Genomic DNA, 21850 nt, shown 5'->3' with positions numbered 1-21850 from the left:
GTGGTAGGAGTCTGGTACTCACTGCCTGAAGGAGTGGTAGAGGCAGAAACCCTCAACACATTTTAAACAATACTTGGGTAAGCACTTGAAGTGCTGTAACCTACAAGGCTACAGACCGGGAGTGGAAAAGTGGGATTAGGCTGGATGGCTCTTTTTTTGGCTGGCACAGACACAATGGGCCGAATGGCCTCCTTCTATGTCGTATATATTTTATGTTTCATAACTGGATCTTCAGCCTCCCAGGGAGGAGCTGGAGTTGGATTTGAGTCCTGCACCTTCAAACCCCGAGGCAGGAAAGTGACTATTGACCCAGAGGCTCACTCCTGTCTTTAAGTGGTACTTTTGTCCCGGGGACTGGTCTAGCACAAAAGAATAAAGACTTGCATTTACATAGCACCTTTCACATTCTCAGGACGTCCCAAAATGCTTTACAACCAAGGAAATGCTTTTGAAATGTAGTCGTCAGTGTTGCCAGGGCTTGAAAGTTGCAGCTATGAGGAAAGATTGGATCGGCTAAGGTTGTTTTCCTTAGAACAGAGGAGGCTGAGGGGGTGACTTAATCGAGGTGTACAAAATTATGAGGGGCCTAGATAGAATAGACAGGAAGGATCTGTTTCCCCTTGTGGAGAGGTCAATTATCTGGGGGCACAGATTTAAGGTGATTGGTAGAAGGATTAGAGGGGACATGAGGAAAAACTTTTTCACCCAGAGGGTGGTGGGTGTCTGGAATTCACTGCCAGGAACGGCGTTGGAGGCAGAAACCCTCGACTCATTTAAAAGGTACCTGGACATGCACCTGAAGTGCAGTAACCTGCAAGGCTACGGACCAGGTGCTGAAAGATGCGATTGGATTGGGCGGCTAGTTTTTTCAGCCGGCGCAGACAGGATGGGCTGAATGGCCTCCTTCTGAGCTGTAATTTTTCGATGGTTCTATAGTCACTGTTGTAATGTCGGGAACACACATTTCCACACAGCAACAACCCACAGCAAGATGATAGTGACCAGATAATCTGTTTCTGTTGATGGTGTTTGAGGCATAAATATTGGCCAGGACACCTGGATGAAATCCCCTGCCCTTCTCTGAATAGCACTGTTGGATCCTTTGAGAGGCCAGACCTTGATTTGACACCTCATCCCAAAGAGAGCACCTGGATTTTAATGCTTAAAATTCTAGTGTGGGACTTGAACCCATAAACCTCTAACTCAAAGGCAGTACAGCAGCTGACACACTAAATATTGACCACAAAACAAGCCACAATAAGCAGGTAACCATTTTCAAAGACTGTCCATTTTAAATGACAGGCTTTGGATTGGCAATTCAATCTATTGAGTTGACCAGTTCAATTGGAATTCTAAGTTTGGATCAGAATGATGAATATTTTTTTTTATTTGTTCATGGGATGTGGGCGTCGCTGGCTAGGACAGCATTTGTTGCCCATCCCTAATTGCCCGTGAGAAGGTGGTGGTGAGTCACCTTCTAGAACCTCTGCAGTCCATGGTGGTGTTGGTACACCCACAGTGCTGTTAGGGAGTGAGTTCCAGGATTTTGACCCAGCGACAGTGAAGGAATGGCGATATAGTTCCAAGTCAGGATTGTGTGTAGCTTGGAGGGGCCCCATGCATCTGCTGCCCTTTTCTTTCTAGGTGGTAGAGGTCACGGGTTTGGAAGGTGCTGTCGAAGGAGCCTTGGTGCGCTGCTGCAGTGCATCCTGTAGGTGGTACACACTGCTGCCACTGTGTGTCTGTGGCGGAGGAGTGAATGTTTGTAGATGGGGTGCCAATCAAGTGGGCTGCTTTGTCCTGGATGATGTCGAGCTTCCTGAATGTTGTTGGAGCTGCACCCATCCAGGCAAATGGAGAGTATTCCATCACATTCCTGACTTGTGCCTTGTAGATGGTGGACAGGCTTTAGGGAGTCAGGAGGTGAGTTACTCACCGCAGGATACCTAGCCTCTGACCTGCTCTTGTAGCCATGGGATTTATATGGCTGGTCCAGTTCAGTTTCAGGTAAATGTAACGCCTAGGATCCTGCAGTAGCTGCTGAGGAAGTGGCAGTACATAGCCGAGGGTGTGTTTAATATAACCCTTACCGGTAAAAAGGCGGAATGAACATGGAGGTGGGCTGTAATTTCCACTGGAATTAAACATGATTGTCCAACAGTTAGAGCACTGGAGTGGGAAGAGGGAGCTGGCCTGTTTTAGGCATTTAACTCGGGTCTGAGCAATTGTTTGCTAAATTGAAGGAGAGTGAGATTGGAACCGAGTTCCTTGGCTAAAATGGAGTCTGAAACATGTTAGAGATTGGACATATTAATAGTTCAAATCTGGCACCCTTTCAAATTCTTATCTCTATTATTTATAATAATTGCCTGGGTGAAAATGTTAGGGTTCTGGCTGAGATATGTGATTTTTTATTTGGCATATTTTAATGCTAAATGCTTGATCGGAGTGGGGGCTAGTCCAGGGCACCTACTTGGGTTTAACTATAGCTCGCATCAGCTCTCATGGGCCACACTGATGTCAAAAAACAGAGACCAACTGTTACTGGGTTGCACGGGTTACCGGGTTATTGCCCAGATAGGCTAATACACAATCACATATATCCCGGGTTATGACTAGTTCGGCCTCAGTTGGAATATAGCATCGAGTTCTGGGCACCGCACTTAAGGAAAGATGTGAAGGCATTTGAGAGGGTGCAGGAAAGATTCGCGAGAATAGTTCCAGGGATGAGGAAATTCATCTACAAAGATAGATTGGAGAAGTTGGGACTGTTTTCTTTGGAGAAGAGAAGGCTGAGAGGGGATTTGATAGAGGTATTCAAAATCATGAGGAGTCTGGACAGAGTAGATAGAGAGAAACTGTTCCCACTCATCAGAGGATCTTGAACGAGAGGGCACAGATTTAAGATAATTGGCAAAAGAAGCAACGGCGACACGAGGAAAAACCTTTTCACGTGGCGAGTGGTTAGGATCTGGAATGCACTGCCAGAGAGTGTGGTGGAGACAGATTCAATCGAGGCATTCAAAAGGGAATTAGACAGTTGCCTGATTAAGGAACAATGCACAAGGTTATAGAGAGAACACGGGCGAATGGCACTAAATGAATTGCTCTTTCGGAGAGCCAGTGCTGACACGATGGGCCGAATGGCCTCCTTCTGTGCTGTAACAGTTCTGTGATTTTATGATCCGGATGGATTAATACAAAATCACATATATCCCGGGTTATGACCCACATGGACACTGAGCTGTTAAAAACGGATGTACCAGACACTTGTTCCGCGTTTCTCCTGAACAACCTCCCCTCCCCAAGAACCAGAGCCTTGTTTCCCCATTGATGCGACTCGCAGCCTGATCTCGTGCCTGGCAATGGGGCCGCTGGTTTGGAAGGTCTGACAGCCAGAGCTGGAGCAGATTTATAGCAGCGTCGTTAACCTTCCTGCATGTTTCCTTCTCTCACACCCAGCCACCCCCAAACCTAGACCCCAAAGCTCCAGTCCTTTCAAATTAACACGACGTGTTTGCAGTCACGCCAGACCATTTTGCTGAAGAATCTTTAATGCGCAACATGCAATAAATTGCAGAAATGCACCGACCAGGCCCTTAACATGCAGCCAAGTGTTTTACTTAAATGTGAGTTCCACAATATTGTTATTATATTGGTGCATTATTGTTAGCACATCCTTCAAGTAGCCCAATGCAAAACCACAGCCTCTCCAAACGAGCCCCTTCTGACTCGTTTTAATGTTGAGTCGGATCCTCGCTGACTGCAGCGCACATGAAGACCAATCGCTCTCTCTCTCTCCAAAGCAGGACCAGAACGCTGAACGGAATATTCCTTTTGGTTACCGCTGCGTGTTTGATTCCTGTTCAGTGAATAAGTTGATTGCTGCATGGTTGTTCCTACTTTCCCAGGGTTCAAACTGAATCAGAGTGAGTGTGTGTGTGTCTGATAGTGAGTGTGCATGAGTTTTCAGTATGTCTGTGAGGAGCCTTTAGGTGATTATCTCCGACAGAATTGCAACAAAAAACTAACACGAACCCGGTTCTTTCTGCATTCATCTTTTCAGCTTTTAGCATTTGAAACTTAAAGTAGCTTTAACATGGCAAAACGCCTATAAACCGGAAAAGCATTTGCAAATAATCTTATCACCAGGAATTAAGAAAATATACGAAGAGAGATGGAATTATATCCACAAGACATTATTAATATTTATAATATTTGCAAGTATATTTCTATGCAGTTTTAAAAACATTTCTTGCAGGAACGTTTTTTTTAAAATTAAAATTCACGGTGAATAATTCAGAACAAGATTTAGTGTTTTTAAATTCCAAAAAAAAACTACTCCCTAACATTTTGTGTTTAAATAAGTTATTTCAGGTTTTCACTTGCATTATCGTTAAATAAAACTCGCGCTATCATTTTTTTTTACAATTGTTAATAAATAAGATTAAACATTTATGGAGAATAAAAGAGAGGGTGTAAGAAACCACATACCAAACGCCACGACTGCATCCTGCCAGAACCTTTGAGAGCACATCGATTTAAAAGAACAGCAAGGAATGATCTGGGTGTTGGCAATGCTCTCTCTCTCTCTCTCTCCCCTTGTTACAATGGGTTCAAGGAGGCTTGAGAACAGACGGTTACAGCTTCCTGGATGCTGGGACGTTTATTTATATTTTTAGAAATTTCTTGATCCAGATTAACAACTCGTCAAACCCGAATAGCTGGTCGATTTTCCAAACCCTTCCCCTCTCTGAATGCGTTCAGTTTTTTGCTTTGCCTCTTATTAAAGCCCCTCTCACTAACTCCCGCTTACACTAAACTGATCCCAAAATAGCACCTCCTGGATCTATCATTTTTTTTTAAAAGGCACACTGACTGAAAATGATAATTATTTTACAGTCTCGCTGTACCCTGTTCCCATCCATTCCAGCGTTTGTCAATTATATGTTTTATTGGAAGAAATATAACTTGACGTCCCTTCCAGCTATTGTGAGAGTCTCCCTGTTTATGCTATTTTGCAGGTGATGCCCAGTTTATGACAATCCTCAGCCGTTGCATGACTCGAACGGGTTTCTTGCACAGTGAGCGGCTGGTGCACCCCTTTAAAAGCACGCAAGGAACTTTTCTATGCCAAAAAAAAAGTACTTAAAAAAAAAATGAGGTTCGTGAGAACCAGGGAGCTGCCGCTTCTGATCTGGGACAGTGACCGTGTCTCATGTGCTCCACGGTCCTCAACCCGAAACGGTTCTCTTCATCTCCAGATGTCCCGGGATGTGTCAGCCCCTTTACCGGTTAAAAAAAAACAATCAGACACTATTTCTATTGATGTCCTTTTCATTTTCAGTGATTGTAATATCCCAGCCACCACCACTTTTTAATGATTGAACTTTTTTTTTTGATGGTTTATGTTGCCTTGCTTCTTGTGGGGAGTTACTGGGGATTTCTCCAGAGCCCCGTGTTGGTGCATTGCTTGACATACAAGGGGTGGGAGAAACCCCCGTGTGCAATTGGACCTCTGTTCGCTGCGAGGAGCACAGCAACAACCTCGCAAATTTTAAACAAAAGACGAGGCATTATTATCCAATGACAGGGGCAGTGAACTCAGGGATTAGACGTGTAGCAGTCTGATCCGCTCTAATCTGTTTCATATTTACTTTGTGTCCTGATCTGTGTCGTGTCTGCTGCCCCTGGAAACAAGCTTTCAGCCTAACTCTCTCGGAGTATGTGTTTGTTTATTTAAAAAAAGGTGATATGCGTATCATATATATACAGGTGCAGCGATGAGGCCGCGTTCTCTCCAACGATTCACTGCAAGGATGCAGGTTAATAAGGAATTATAGAGGGAGATGGGAAGCACATTGCGATTAATATGGGTTTCAATTGTATCTGAGGATGAGGGAGATGTTTTATCACTGACTGCATAAAGTCTTAACGTTGCTTTACTTAAGGTTGGGACGTTTTTGATGGACCCGCAGTTAAATTGTGTCTGCAAATTCGGTTAGGGGAGTAATTCTGTACTGCCCGGGAAATTAATTAGCAACAATGTTTCAGGGTTTAATTTATTGTAGGGTTGGGATGAAATGATTAACTCCACAATTTAGAGTTTGAAGTTTTTGCTTGATTTTGATTTGTTGGTTTTTTCTCTCTCTCCCGATACATTTTTCTGGCTGCAAATGTATCTTTGCAAGTTAATTTGTTTCATTGGTTCTGGAATTGTGTTTTAGCTGCCTGCAATACAGGCGCGGGTTTCTGCTTCTGCACCCCAGCCCCGCCCGGTGTCAGTTCGAGGTCATCCCCCGGTTTGAGGCTCTCAGTGTTGCCGCCTCGGAAGGTGATGGATCGTCGCTGTGATCTCAACGCGGCATCGCAAGAAAAACACACAAAGAGGGCAAGCGGAGTTAGTTCCCCCTCACCCGCCGCCCTCTCTCCCTCCCTCCAGGCCATGGCACTCTCTACAGCACTAGACACTGCCTAGGTCCCTTAGCAAGCAACCCAGGCCGAGAGATCTGCCAGTCAATCACTCCTCCAAGACCAAAGTCATTTTGTGTTCAATGCACAGGAACTGTATTCCTGACATTTTATCCTTTCAAATAGATTTTCAGCAAAACTGCCGCTGCCCATGTAAAGCACAGAGGGGAAAAGGACAGTTTAACCCTGTGTGTGACTGGGTTTAAATGGTTAACCTCCTTTAGTTTCACTCAGTAATCTCGTCCATTAACCCCTTCTGAGCGTTAAACCGCCCTCTTTGCAAATACATTAAATATTACAGAACACACCGCGGGAGAAAACTCCTGCAGGGGAAAATTCGAATATTCTAGCATTAATTTAGAGCAAAAAAAAAATCAGACACAAAATGAAAAAAATTCCTCAATCACACAGAACACGAGCTAGTTACAGGACCGTTCTAGTTCTGGTTAGAGAAATGATTTGACGGTTGGGCATGGAAGCTAAAATATCCGTTTCATGGGTCAAAGAGTTAAATTCAACCAAAACTCTTGGAATTAATCTCGCGCCGTTTTATGAATTAGGCGCAGAGAATTGAGATCCCAAGTTTTAGTATTGCCTCCAGTCCTCAAAAGAATATTAGGGGACACACTCATGCACCCACATATTGCGACGGATCGCTTCACTTGAAATGATTTAGATTAAACGGTCAAGACACAAAGTAACACAAAACACGACTCTTATTTGAAAAGAACGGAGCGGCTGGAAGAGGAGTAATAGAAGGGGACTTCAAACCAACCTCACTTCATTCTGAGACAGACAGAAACTATTAAAGCAGATTTGTCATTCCGCTGCAGAAAAAAGAGAGTATTCAGGGCGAATGAACGAGCGCTGGTAGGGAGGGAAAAAAGCCTAAGATGTAAATACAGAATGACGGGAGATGAGGGCTGGTGCAGCCTGGAATAGATAGGATACAAAGGAGAGCCAGTAAAAAGGGCAGCAATGGGTCTTTCTTTTTCTATTATTGAATAACCCACAAAACATTTTAATTGTGGACGGAACGAAAGTTGAAAAAAAAATAAGCAAAGCAGAGAGTTGTACTGTCTCCCTGTATTCGTTGAATAAAATTAACCTTTGTAAACTCTGCTCCATTTTGTGGCTAGTTTTTTTTCTCACTCTCTCTCGAAGGTACGAATAAATAAAAATTACAAGGCCAATTATTTTCTCGTTTGTGAATCTGTTTTTTTTTCTCCCTGCGCAGTTTGGTGCAGAGCCGGTGCTCTTCCGGATCTGTATTGTGTGCTGGTTTCTCACTGTCAATGCACTCGTACCGGACCCTGTGTGAACTGCTTAGTCCTGCTCGTAACAAGGAGCCACGTACATTGCTGCCCCCAGTCAGCGGTAACCAAGCAGAAAACACACAAAAGAACCTATATTCTAAATCAAATATGAAGATATACTATTATGTCATTCTAATTTTTGGAGGGGGCAAGGTTCCAGTATTGTGGAGTCTGAGCAATTTGTCCTTTTAAAGCGCGCTCATCAGAAGGGCTGAACTCTAATAGGGACGGGATTTGGGTCGTGGGGAATGAGATGGGGTTGGGAGGGGGGAACTATCCCTGTAATAATCAGAAATTCACTCCCATGCTCCTGAATATCTTGAAATTCCCCCTCCCTCCCTGATGTTCCAAATTGATTTCAATTTTACAAGTTGGTGTTTTGGGAAATATTTCATCGCTATGGTTTTAGAACTAGAGAGAGAGAGAAACGACGTGTTTGGTTTTGTACCAATAACTTAAGCGGGACAGATAAGATCCAAAGAGACCCAAATAAAAGGTCCAGAAAATCGCGGGGGATTTAAGACCAGAGGTAGGGTAAAATTCAAATCAAAAATAAAATGAACGATTGGGATGGGGGAGTATTGATGTTCCTGCAGTCGGGCTGTATGAGTGGCGGCATTTAAACTCCAGCGGATTTATTTCTCTATTCACTCTGTTTATTTAGAAATACATTTAGTGTCAGGGTTGGTTTACAAAAACAAGCCAGACTGAAGACAAATGAGGCGTCATTAAGGCTTTCTACACAAATACACAAAGAAAAAACGAGCGAAGAAGGCCGCCCCGACACTATTTGTTATTTCTGTGGCATTTCACTTTGTTACAAGCTGAACTGAGGAAATTTTGAAGCTGGCGTTGGAACTGCTTTTCCATCCGTCACCGTGTCAGGCGCGGGCTTGCTCAAAGAAAATTCTAATATGTAGACAGATTTCTCTCCCTGCACAGCACAGCGTTTTTTTTGCGATTAATTGGAGGGTTTAAGCAACCTTTTAGCTGGAATTCATTTTCCTTTCAGAACTTGAAGTGTGTAAAGAGATAGATAGATAGATAGATCCATTCTTTCATTTGGGAAACTAAAACTGGAACTCCATATCATTCGTACTGTTCTGTAATATCGTTCCAAACATTTTTCAAAGACTTGTGATACAGATGAAAAATATGCAAATAGACAAAGCGTCCCAGTGATGAGAGGGTTAACAAGGCAGATGCATACAGTCAGAACGAAACAAACTGACATCCATTGGGAGTGAAAGGAAGACTCAGAGAGACAGGCCGGTGGAAACAGAGACACTGGAAATCAAAGGGAAGGGGGTTTGGGCACTGGAAGTCAGGGAAAGAGAAGGGGGACGACACTGGGAGTCAAAGAAAGTGGAGAAACTAGGAGTTAGAGGTAGCGAGGAGAGATACAGGGGAACCAGAGAAATGGCAGAGGTACCGATACAAAAAAAAGAACAGCAACGAAAGTTCTTTCGCTGCGGCGCTCTCTAAATAACCACACTTTGTAACTTCGTTTTACATGTCATGGAGCAAAATGTCCCTGTGGTTCTCAGTTCATGGAATAGCTGCCGGTCGCTGGCAAACCTTGTATCATCTCTGGCAGGGCTGCCCAGATCACCAATTGCGCTCTTATATCAGGTCTTTCTCTGCTTGTGTCTTTATCTGCCGTCCATTCCTCTCTTCAGTCTATCCCTTCCTCTGTCTTGCCTCTATTTTTGACTCTGCTTGCTTTTCTCCTTTGTCTTTTATCCTCTCTTATCTTTATTTTCCGGACATTATTTTGCATATCACTGTCTCTCTCTCCCCCCCCCCCCTATTTATCTTTCCTCGCCTCTCTTTTTCCCTTGCTCTTTCCCTCTCCTCAGTTATCTACCTGACTCTTCCTCACTGTCTCTCTCTCTCTGCCTCACTCTCTCTCTTTCACTGTCTCTATGTCCCTCTTCTCTGCCTCTCTCTCATTCTCTCTGCCCCCCCTCCCCCGCTTCTCTGCCTCTCACTCTCTCTCTTTCACTGTCTCCCTCATTCTCTCTGTCTCTCGCGTTCTCTGTCTCTTTCTCCGTCTGATTTTATGGCCAGTCTCTACTTGCCGAGAATGCTCAGGGGAAGTTCTCAAGCTCTGCACCTTTTCCTGAGTCAACACTTTTAAATTCAGTCCAGTGCCTAAAGCCGTTTGGATTTACGTGGTGAACAGAGTTTTTTTAAAACTCAAAATGGAGATGCACATCTAATCTTAGTTTATCAATGAAGTTACAGCCATTAATCCCCAAACCGACCCAGGTAGTCAGTCCCAAAATAACCTTAAAGTATCTGAATAAAATATACGATGTCAATTGGAAGCTCACCTCACTCTGATAGTGAGATTGTTGTAAAGTGCTTTAAACGCTGTTCGACTGCTGAGAACTCATTATTCGTAACGTAGCATTACCAACACTTACAATTAAGGGCTCGAGCAGGAATTGCACTGGTTAAATGAGTTCTATTGTAAAGTTTGATCTGACAGGGTTGTTGTGTTGATTATTGTGTTTATGCAGAGTTCCTGTTTGACTCAGTGTTGCTGATAATGGAATGTAACTAATTGAAAATGTCTTTCTTTTTACAGTAGTTCTGTTGACTGTTTGAACTTTCCATGACCTCCCTCTGGGGTTGAACCGTGCAGCCAGACCGGGCATGGACATTAATCGTCGCCCTGGGTTGCAATTTGACCCCCCCACCCCCTTGAGGTTGCGAAGCGGCGGGACCTGCTCGTGTCCACCCCCAGCCCTCCTCTTGCTGCTCCCGGGGTGACCCTGAGCTGGCGGCCGCTGTGAGGAGCTGGGCTCCCCGGCTCGCACAGTGAATACACAGCGCTGTCTAGTGGGGCTGATGAGCAAAGAATAGGGACCTGAACACTTAACCAGGCACAGCCCGGCTCAGCACAGAAACCCTCAGACAACCAGACTTGCAACAATACAGAGCGACAGAATGATGGAGCACACCTATGTGGGCAGTTAAACACACACACACATATATATATGCATATACACATTGAAGAATATATGGATCTTTAAATATAATTGAATACATACATGACCCTTAACGCATGTTAAATATTATCTTGCTAATGCAAGATGCATATTTTGTGCATATGTGTATAATGCGTCTGCATGTGTTATGTGTGAATATTCCCATATTATCCCAAAATGTTGAATCGCTCTGTCTGTCTCTCCCTAAACATACATATACAAAACAGTATGTACATATCATCTACATTATAGGTGTATATGAATTATATTAGCATGTTATTAAATGTGGAATATATCATACCAGTGACTCATATAGAATATGTAACATTGTTTATCATATAATAAATGCATAATGTATAGAGATGTGTGTTGCGTATATTTGTATGTCTAGATAATAAAGTATGGGTCTCTATTTTGCATTTTAAACTTGAGGTCATCCAAAACTCTGCTGCCCCTGTTCTAATAGTGTCGTCCACCTATCACCCTTGTGCTCACTGACCGACATGGGCTTCCGGTTAAACAACACTTCAATTTAAAACGTCTCATCCTTGTTTTCAAGTCCCTCAACGGCCTTGCCACTCCCTATCTCTGTAATCTCCTCCAGCCCCACAGCCCTCTGAGATATCTGCACTCCTCTAGTTCTGACTTCTTGAGCGTTCCCGATTTTCATCATTCCACCATTGTTGGCCATGTCTTCAGCTGCCAAGGCCCTAAGCTCTGGAATTTCCTTCCTAAACCTCTCCACCTCTCTATTTCTCTCTCCTCCTTTAAGATGCTTCTTAAAACCTGCCTCTTTGACCAAGCTTTTGGTCGTCTGTCCTGATATCTCCTAATGTGGCTAGGTGTCAAATGTTGCTCCTGTGAAGTGTCTTGGGATGTTTTACTCTGTTAATGGTGCTATATAAATGCAAGTTGTTGTTTCTTTTGAAGGGATTTATTTTTTTAAAAAGGGATAAAATGGGACAGCGAAAGGGGAGTTGAGGTTAGTGACTGGAACTTGCCTCCCAATTAGACTTGGTTTTAACCCATTATTGAATGTAAACAAATATGTTAACGGACAACCTGAGAGACTCGCCCATGTTCTTAGTGTGTGCGCTAAATGCTATGAAAAATTCATTTGAGGGAGGCAGACTTTCACGTGCAAAGAGATTACTGTGCTTCCTCTCTGGATTAGGAGAGGCCAGATCACTGCGAGTTTCATTCACTGTTGCTGCATGTCCATTGTGATGAGAATAGAAGCAGTTGTTTTAAATTTAATGTGGGATTTGGATCACAATTAGTGGCAAAACCAGCTGTGTGTAATGGAGCATTCAACAGCTGGGGACCTGTGTCAGCATCACGTATTCCCAGGTCAGGTGCATGTGGTCACAGGAGAGTATCCACCTCCACTAGACCAGTGTGGCATTTTTCTGATTCCCAAAGCAGCCACCTTGTGGGTTTCCCACATCAGGATGGCAATTTAGTGGAATTTGTGGGCAATATGCACAGGGGCTTTAAAGCACTTAAAGCAGCCAGAAGCGCTGCACAAAGAACAGCCAGGCGCTGAGCAAATGACTACTGGCAACACCTATGCAGTCATATTCAGCTGACCTCCAACACCAGAAACATCAGAGGAATGTATGATGGCATTAAGAGAGCTTTTGGGCCAACCATCAAGAAGATCACCGCCCTCAAATCTAAATCAGGGGACACAATCACTGACCAACGCAAGCAAATGGACCGCTGGGTGGAGCACTACCTGGAACTGTACTCCAGGGAGAATGTTGTCACTGAGACCGCCCTCAATGCAGCCCAGCCTCTACCAGTCATGGATGAGCTGGACGTACAACCAACAAAATCGGAACTCAGTGATGCCATTGATTCTCCAGCCAGCGGAAAAGCCCCTGGGAAGGACGGCATTACCCCTGAAATAATCAAGAGTGGCAAGTCTGCTAAACTCTCAGCACTCCATGAGCTGCTTTGCCTGTGCTGGGACGAGGGAGCAGTACCACAGGACATGCGCGATGCCAATATCATCACCCTCTATAAGAACAAGGGTGACCGCGGTGACTGCAACAACTACCGTGGAATCTCCCTGCTCAGCATAGTGGGGAAAGTCTTCGCTCGAGTCGCTTTAAACAGGCTCCAGAAGCTGACTGAGCATGTCTACCCTGAGGCACAGTGTGGCTTTCGAGCACATAGATCCACCATTGACATGCTGTTCTTCCTTCGCCAGTTACAGGAGAAATGCCGTGAACAACAGATGCCCCTCTATGTTGCTTTCATTGATCTCACCAAAGCCTTTGACGTTGTCAGCTGACGTGGTCTCTTCAGACTACTAGCAAAGATCGGATGTCCACCAAAGCTACTAAGTATCATCACCTCATTCCATGACAATATGAAAGGCACAATTCAGCATAGCGGCACCTCATCAGACCCCTTTCCTATCCTGAGTGGCGTGAAACAGGGCTGTGTTCTCGCACCTACACTGTTTGGGATCTTCTTCTCCTTGCTTCTCTCACATGCGTTCAAGTCTTCAGAAGAAGGAATTTTCCTCCACACAAGATCAGGTGGCATGTTGTTCAGCCTTGCCCGTCTAAGAGCGAAGACCAAAGTACAGAAAATCCTCATCAGGGAACTCCTGTTTGCTGGCGATGCTGCATTAACATCTCACACTGAAGAGTGTCTGCAGAGTCTCATCGACAGGATTGCGGCTGCCTGCAACGAATTTGGCCTAACAATCAGCCTCAAGAAAACGAACATCATGGGGCAGGACGTCAGAAATGCTCCATCCATCAATATCGGCGACCACGCTCTGGAAGTGGTTCAAGAGTTCACCTACCTAGGCTCAACTATCACCAGTAACCTGTCTCTCGATGCAGAAACCAACAAGCGCATGGGAAAGGCTTCCACTGTTATGTCCAGACTGGCCAAGAGAGTGTGGGAAAATGGCGCACTGACACGGAACACAAAAGTCCGAGTGTATCAAGCCTGTGTCCTCAGTACCTTGCTCTACGCCAGCGAGGCTTGGACAACGTATGTCAGCTAAGAGCGACGTCTCAATTCATTCCATCTTCGCTGCCTCCGGAGAATCCTTGGCATCAGGTGGCAGGACCGTATCTCCGACACAGAAGTCCCCGAGGCAGCCATCATCCCCAGCATATAGACCCTACTGAGCCAGCGGCACTTGAGATGGCTTGGCCATGTGAGCCGCATGGAAGATGGCAGGATCCCCAAGGACACATTGTACAGCGAGCTCGCCACTGGTATCAGACCCACCGGCCGTCCTTGTCTCCACTTTAAAGACGTCTGCAAACCCGACATAAAGTTCTGTGACATTGATCACAAGTCGTGGGAGTCAGTTGCCAGTGATCGCCAGAGCTGGTGGACAGCCATAAAGGCGGGGCTAAAGTGTGGCGAGTCGAAGAGACTTAGCAGTTTGCAGGAAAAAAGACAGAAGCGCAAGGGGAGAGCCAACTGTGTAACAGCCCCGACAACCAATTTTATCTGTAGCCCCTGTGGAAGAGTCTGTCACTCATTGGCCTTTATAGCCACTCCAGGCGCTGCTCCACAAACCACTGACCACCTCCAGGCGCTTACCCATTGTCTCCCGAGATAAGGAGGCCAAAGAAACAAGAAGAAGATACACAGGGGCTTTACCTGAAACTTCCCCACTCCTTCCATGTAGTAAGCACTCAGCCAACAGGGGGAATCCTTTCCAAGGGTCAGAAGAAAATAAAGAACTTGCATTTATATAGCGCCTTTTGCAACCCCAGGGTTTCCCAGAGCATTTTACAGCCAATGAAACGCCTTTGAAATGTAGTCACTGCTGTAATAGGAAATGCCGGAGCCAATTTCCGTGGGTTTCTGCCTAGTGCTCCGGTTTCCTCCCACAGCCAAAGACTTGCAGGTTGATAGGTAAATTGGCCATTGTAAATTGCCCCTAGTGTAGGTAGGTAGTAGGAGAATTGAGGGAAGGTGGGGATGTGGTAGGGAATATGGGATCAATGTAAGATTAGTATAAATGGGTGGTTGATGGTCGGCACAGACTCGGTGGGCTGAAGGGCCTGTTTCAGTGCTGTATCTCTCTATGACTAATTTATGCACTGCAAACCCCCACAATCAGCAATGAGATAATCAGTTCTAGTAATTTTGGTTGAGGGATGAATATCGGCAGAGTTTCTGCTGTCTCAGGACGTACTGAGTGGAGACCGAACATCTAGCCATAAAGAGGAGAAAGAATGCACTTTACAACCAAATAAGTATTTTTGAAGTGTAGTCACTATTGCAATGTAGGAAATATGGGCACTAATTTACACACAGCAAGCGCCCACAGACTGCAAAATGATGGCGACCATATAATTTATTTTTGGGTGTTGGGTTGAGGGATTAATTTTCGCCAGGGCACCAGGGAGAACTCCCCTGCTCTTCTTTTAGAGAGACTCTGTTTAACATCGCATCCAAAGGACGGCAACTCTGACAGCTCAGTACTTCATTACTGCTACACTGGAGCGTCAGTCTAGATTTTGTGATCAGTCTCTGGAGTGGGACGCAAACCCACAATCTTCTGACATATACTACCCACTGAGTCACGGTTGACACCTTAGCCAAATACATCTTCTGCTGCTTATCCTGTAACAGAAGTTCTTGCCCCTCCCATCTTACAATGCCACTCTCGCTTAATAGTTTAACTACAGTTGCAGTAAAGGCTCACATGAGAATGGCTATACCAGTGAGGCATCAGAGGATTGCACATAGTGTACATGGACTGTCTTCTTTCCTTCTTCTTCTTTGGCCTCCTTATCTCGAGAGACAATGGGTAAGTGCCTGGAGGTGGTCAGTGGTGTGTGGAGCAGCGCCTGGAGTGGCTATAAAGGCCAATTCTAGAGTGACAGGCTCTTCCACAGGGGCTGCAGAAAAATTTGTTTGTCGGGGCTGTTACACAGTTGGCTCTCCCCTGGCACTTTTGTCTTTTTTCCTGCCAACTGCTAAGTCACTTCGACTCGCCACACTTTAGCCCTGCTTTTATGGCTGCCTGCCAGCTCTGGCGAACGCTGGCAACTGACTCCCAGGACTTGTGATCAATGTCACAGGACTTCATGTCGCGTTTGCAGACGTCTTTAAAGCGGAGACATGGACGGCCGGTGGGTCTGATACCAGTGGCCAGCTCGCTGTACAATGTGTCCTTGGGGATCCTGCCATCTTCCATGCGGCTCACATGGCCAAGCCATCTCAAGCGCCGCTGACTCAGTAGTGTGTATAAGCTGGGGATGTTGGCCGCCTCGAGGACTTCTGTGTCGGAGATACGGTCCTGCCACCCGATGCCAAGTATTCTCCGGAGGCAGCGAAGATGGAATGAATTGAGACGTCGCTCTTGGCTGACATACGTTGTCCAGGCTTCGCTGCCATAGAGCAAGGTACTGAGGGCACAGGCTTGATACACTCGGACTTTTGTGTTCCGTGTCAGTGCGCCATTTTCCCACACTCTCTTGGCCAGTCTGGACATAGCAGTGGAAGCCTTTCCCATGCGCTTGTTGATTTCTGCATCTAGAGACAGGTTACTGGTGATAGTTGAGCCAAGGTAGGTGAACTTTTGAACCACTTCCAGAGCATGGTCGCCAATATTGATGGATGGAGCATTTCTGATGTCCTGCCCCATGATGTTCGTTTTCCTGAGGCTGATGGTTAGGCCAAATTCATTGCAGGCAGCCGCAAACCTGTCGATGAGACTCTGCAGGCACTCTCCAGTGTGAGATGTTAATGCAGCAGCGTCAGCAAAGAGGAGTTCCCTGATGAGGGCTTTCCGTACCTTGGACTTCGCTCTTAGACGGGCAAGGCTGAACAACCTGCCCCCGATCTTGTGTGGAGGAAAATTCCTTCTTCAGAAGACTTGAACGCATGTGAGAGCAGCAGGGAGAAGAAAATCCCCAAAACATGGACTGTACCCCAATATAAACTAGAAGTGGCGCAGTGGTTAGCACCGTAGCCTCACAGCTCCAGCGACCCGGGTTCAATTCTGGGTACTGCCTGTGCGGAGTTGGCAAGTTCTCCCTGTGTCTGCGTGGGTTTTCTCCGGGTGCTCCGGTTTCCTCCCACATGCCAAAGACTTGCAGGTTGATAGGTAAATTGGCCATTATAAATTGCCCCTAGTATAGGTAGGTGGTAGGGAAATATAGGGACAGGTGGGGATGTGGTAGGAATATGGAATTAATGTAGGGTTAGTATAAATGGGTGGTTGATGGTCGGCACAGACTCGGTGGGCCGAAGGGCCTGTTTCAGTGCTGTATCTCTAAAAAAAAAACTGGGCATCTTTCTGGTTGGGATGGACATTACCTCTTACTAAACGTAGGGAATTCAGGGCCAGAGTGATCACCTGGATTAACTTTTACTGCCTAGTTGGGTCGGAAATGAATTTCCTAGATTTGTTCTCCCCTCTCCCCCCTTCCCAAACTCACCTGGGTTTTTATCTGTTTTTTCACCTCTCTCAGATGGCTTTTGGTTGGGACGGCGAGTGTCTATATTGCGATAGACAATGTATCACAATTGTTTATGAGAGGGCTAGATGGGCCATAGTTGTTCATCTGGGTAAGTTAATACCTGGTGAACATCAGTCCACGAGTTGTCACCTTTAGGAGAGGAGAGCAAGAAAATAAAAGTAAATATGGCTTTTAATGAGAACAAGGCAGTAGAGGTAGCAGGTGTGCGGAGATACATGGAGTAGGACGAAATTATTTAGACCACAAAGTATCAGGTTCAATCTTTGGTCTGATTTCAGCCTGTGGCTGGGTGGTGGGACAGTGGGAGGAGGGGAGTAGGAGGGGCACGGTGCAGGGTGAGTTGAACGGGGGAAGCAGAAATAATTTTACCATCTTAGCGAGAGAGGAGGAAAATCTGGCGGAGCATGGTTCCTGAGCTCATTCAGTGAGCCCCTACCTGAAAATGTGCTGGTACAGACATCAGATGCGAGTAGGATTGGGCTAGGCTGTGATATCTTGTGTGGTCGAATAGCCTGCAGCGCTCACTCAGTTTACATGTGAGAAATGGTTTGCTGCTTGAGGTACAGGAACGCTTCCCAGAGTGATCATTGAGATAACCCTGATTCCAAATGAACTAAATCTGCTTTTTTCCTCCATTTCCTTCAATCACAGGATGAACATTTGTTTACACTGCCCCTACCCAGGCAAAGTATTTCCTCATATACTTTAATCAATGTGTCATTCAGTCGGTCTGTCTGATTGAAAACATTCTATCGCGACCAATGTGAAAGAAAGAAAGAGTTTGCATTTATCTAGCGTCTTTCACGACCTCAGGGAGTCCCAAAGCACTTTACAGCCTATGGAGTACTTTTGAAGCGTAGTCACTGCTGTAATGCAGTGAAATGCTGCAGCCAATTTGTACACAGCAAGATCCCACAAACAGCAATGAGGGAACGACCAGAATTAGAGATGTTGGCTGAGGGATAAATATTGGCCAGGACACCGGAGAGCCTCCACTGCTCTTCTTCAAATAGTGCCATGGGATCTTCTACATCCACCTGAGACGGAAGGCGGGACCTCGGTTTAATGCCATACCTGAAAGAAGGATCTTCCTCAGTACTGCACTGGAGTGTCAGCCTAGATCATGTGCTCAAGTCTCTGGAGTGGGAGATGGACCCATAACTTTCTCACTCAGGTGCAGGAGTGTTACCACTGAGTCAAGGCCGACACCCTATCTGCAATACTGACAGAATTATGTACATATCAAAGAATGTCACTTTGAGGTGTGTGTGAAAGAGCATTTAATATAGTTTCCTATCAGCGAGAGACCTCAAGCCAGCTTGTGTTATGGTTTTCCATTAGCAAGAGAGCCATAATCAATGTGTGTTATATCAGTGAATATTATAGGGGCATGTTAGAGACAATGTTTTATATGGGATTCCTATTAGCTGGAGAGTCATAAACAGAGGTCTCGGGTTTTTCTACATGCAGCTATGTTTCAGGAGATTTACCACTGATGGAGAATGGGATTTGGGGCAGTAAATTATCTTCGAGTGGAATTACTGCCTGCTCACATTTTGTACTCTAGGTTAATTGTAGACGCTAAAATAGATTAGTTTCAATTAAAGTCAATATTTAAGGGTCAGGACAGGCTGTAAACTGCCCTGTTAAATATCATTCATCACAACTTTGTGTGTTATCCTTTGGTGATATTTGAGCCACAGTTTAATACATAGAGGAATTCTTGCTTAGCAAATCTTTCATGCAGGTCCTGCTGTACGAACTGACCTGATTTTCATGTTGTGAAACATTGAGAACACTGTTCAGACAAACGGTTAAGCACTGGAGAATTTCAGACTCTTGTCATTTGTAGATAAGCAACTTTGTTGGAAAATATTTGGAAATATTATATTGAACAAAAATCCAAAAGCCCCATCCAAGACTGAAAATTATCGGACAGCGGACAAAGCCATGCCGAAAAGTTGTTGTCAGGTGCGTTTTAATAGCCTGTGGATTGTAGGAACGGGAGGTTCTGGAAAATAATGAGCTAGAGTAAAAGGGGAATGTAACTGAAATACTGGAGTACCACCCCAGACATCACAAGTTCAAATGTCACCATGGTAAGTTACAGAATCTCAATTCAATGAATCTGGTAGATCATAAAATAGAAACAATGTCCATGTAAACTTGCCAGATTGCCATATAAGCTCTAATTAATTCATTAATGTCCTTCAGGGAAGGAAAGTCATCACCTCGAACAGGCCTGGCCTACACGTGACTCCAGTCTACACCATGTGATTGAACCTTAAAGCTCTCAGGCCAACTAAGGATAGGCAATTGTTGTCCCCAACTCAAGAACAAGTTAAAAATATTGCTGAAAATGGAGAAATTTTGTCAAAGCTTTTCATCTTGCACTCATCAGGACAATTCGCAAGAATACCAACATAAGGGAAGCAACACATTTATACTGTATGAGCAGAGAGTGCTGATTAGTTGGCAAGTGGGCTCTGATTGGTAGAGGCGTTGCCATGGAGAATGCACCAGTTTATGGTGACTAACAGTTAACTGCCAAGCTTTGTTTGAAATTTAAACCAGGCAGCTTGCCTCTGATTGGTCAAGGCATTGCCCTGAGGATTGAACCGGTGTATGACTGTCACTTATTTTGTTTAGCTGAAACAGGCACAATGTGTGTATGTGTTCTTTCTGTCTTTCTAAATTCTTTTTAATTTGTTTTAAGTTCTTGTTTTAATTTTTTCTAAATTTCAAACAAAGCAGTCAAAATAAACTGGTGCATTCTCCATGGCAACACCTCTACCAATCAGAGTCCACTTGCCAACCAATCAGCACTCTCTTCTCATACAGTATAAATTTGTTGCTTCCCTTACATTGATATTCTTGCGATTGTCCTGATGAGTGCAAGACGAAAAGCTTCGACAAAATGTCTCTATTTTCAGTTCCGTACTACCAAATGTCTAAATTAAAAATAATTAAAGAACAGTCTTGATTTGGACTTTAAGAAGGACTTGAAGTCTTTAGAGAGGGTGCAGAAATGATTTACAAGAATGGTTCCAGGGATGAGGGCCTTCAGTTACATGGATAAATTGGAGAAACTGGAGTTGTTCACCTTAGAGAAGACAGGATTGAGAGGAGATTTGACAGAGTTCAAGATCATGAAGGTTCTATACAAAGTAGATAGAGAGAAACATCCCATTGGCAGACAGGTTGAGAACCAGAGAACACCGACTTAAGGTGATTGGCAAAAGATCGACGACGACATGAGGAAAAACATTTTTACACAGCGAATGGTCATGATCTGGAATGCACTGCCTGAGAGTGTGGTGGAGGCACATTCAATCATGGCTTTCAAAAGGGAATTGGATAATTATCTGAAGAGAAAAAATTTTCAGGGAAAGAGTGGGGGGGAGGGGCGGGACCAGCTCAGTTGCTCTTGCAGAGAGCTGACACAGACACAATGGGCTGAACGGCCTCTTTCTGTGCTGTAACCATTCTATGATTCTATGAAAACAGTGAGGGTGTAATAAGGAAGAAGAGTTGGTAGGGTGGTATATTTTGGAACTTACGAGGAAGTAGGAAGAGAAATTAAGAAGAGCATAGATCATAAACAGATAGTGAAGAAGCATTGTGACGGGGAGAGGTTGTAGGCTGAAGATGAGAGAATCAGAGTGTCAGATAGCAAGGTTTTAAGATTAAAGGAAGTGTTATAAAAGACTCCTCAGAAATATATATATATTTGCCTCGTTCTCAGGATGCTGATAATCTCATCAAGGCCACATTTTTTTTACCCAAACCTTGTTGCGGTAAGGTAGTCTGGTTATTACTCTTCATCCGACATTGCCCTCATGGAGATGGTGCTACCATAATGGTGTTGGGAAGGGAATTCCAGGATATTGCCCAAGCAACAATGAGTTAAAGTGCGGGACAGACTCGGGCTACTGAGGAAAAACGCAGTGTTTTGTATAAAAGGAATTAATTCTAGCAATGAGGAGAAATTTGGGTCCCTTTGAAGATCAGAAGAGATAGCGAGGGGCAGAAAGTCAACAGACAGAGACACAGTGCGAAGCGCACGTGTGTGTAGCTGTTCTTAAAGGCACAGTATCCATGATGTTTATACACTAACTGACCTGATAATTTTGCAGGCACAAGGTTGTGTAGCATCATTAAGTAAGTATGTATTTGAGGGGCAGGAAGGAAAGGGCAACTGAAATGGGAGCTCTGTCACCAGGAAGTTAAATAGTGCTTAAGGCCACATCACAGCAAGGATTCCACAATATGAATAGATTTAGTCAAAATGGCATAGATTCAGACAGTCATTTACCGCACAGAAGAAGGCTATTTGGCCCATCGAGTCCACGTTGGCTCTCTGTAGAGCAATCCAGCCAGTCCCATTCCACCACTCTATCCCCTGCAAGTTTATTTCCCTCAACTGCTTATTTCCTTTTGAAATCATTGATCATCTTTGCTTCCACCACCCTCGTAGGCAGCGAGCTCCAGCTCATTACCACTCACTGCGAGAAACAAAAAGTTCTTCAGCAAATTCCCCCTTGCATCTCTTACTCAAAACCTTACATCTGTGGCCCCTGGTCCTTGTATC

The 21850-nt window shown here is 44.8% G+C and overlaps 1 protein-coding gene across 5 annotated transcripts in view; it reads right to left on the bottom strand.

Annotated features, from left to right (window-relative positions):
* The window catches only part of LOC137353113 (homeobox protein Meis1-like), a 639330-nt gene extending 634765 nt beyond the window's left edge, over nt 1–4565 (bottom strand). For all 5 annotated transcript variants that reach the window (XM_068019113.1, XM_068019117.1, XM_068019115.1 and 2 more), the window contains exon 1: nt 4495–4565. In XM_068019113.1, the coding sequence (XP_067875214.1) occupies nt 4495–4512 (18 nt within the window). In that variant the 5' untranslated portion in view covers nt 4513–4565. The remainder of the gene's footprint in view (nt 1–4494) is intronic.
* Nucleotides 4566–21850: the final 17285 nt, after the last annotated feature.

The sequence above is a fragment of the Heterodontus francisci genome, chromosome 40 (assembly GCF_036365525.1).
Source record: "Heterodontus francisci isolate sHetFra1 chromosome 40, sHetFra1.hap1, whole genome shotgun sequence".
Classification (NCBI taxonomy): domain Eukaryota; kingdom Metazoa; phylum Chordata; class Chondrichthyes; order Heterodontiformes; family Heterodontidae; genus Heterodontus; species Heterodontus francisci.
This window is presented reverse-complemented; position numbering and strand designations above follow the sequence as displayed.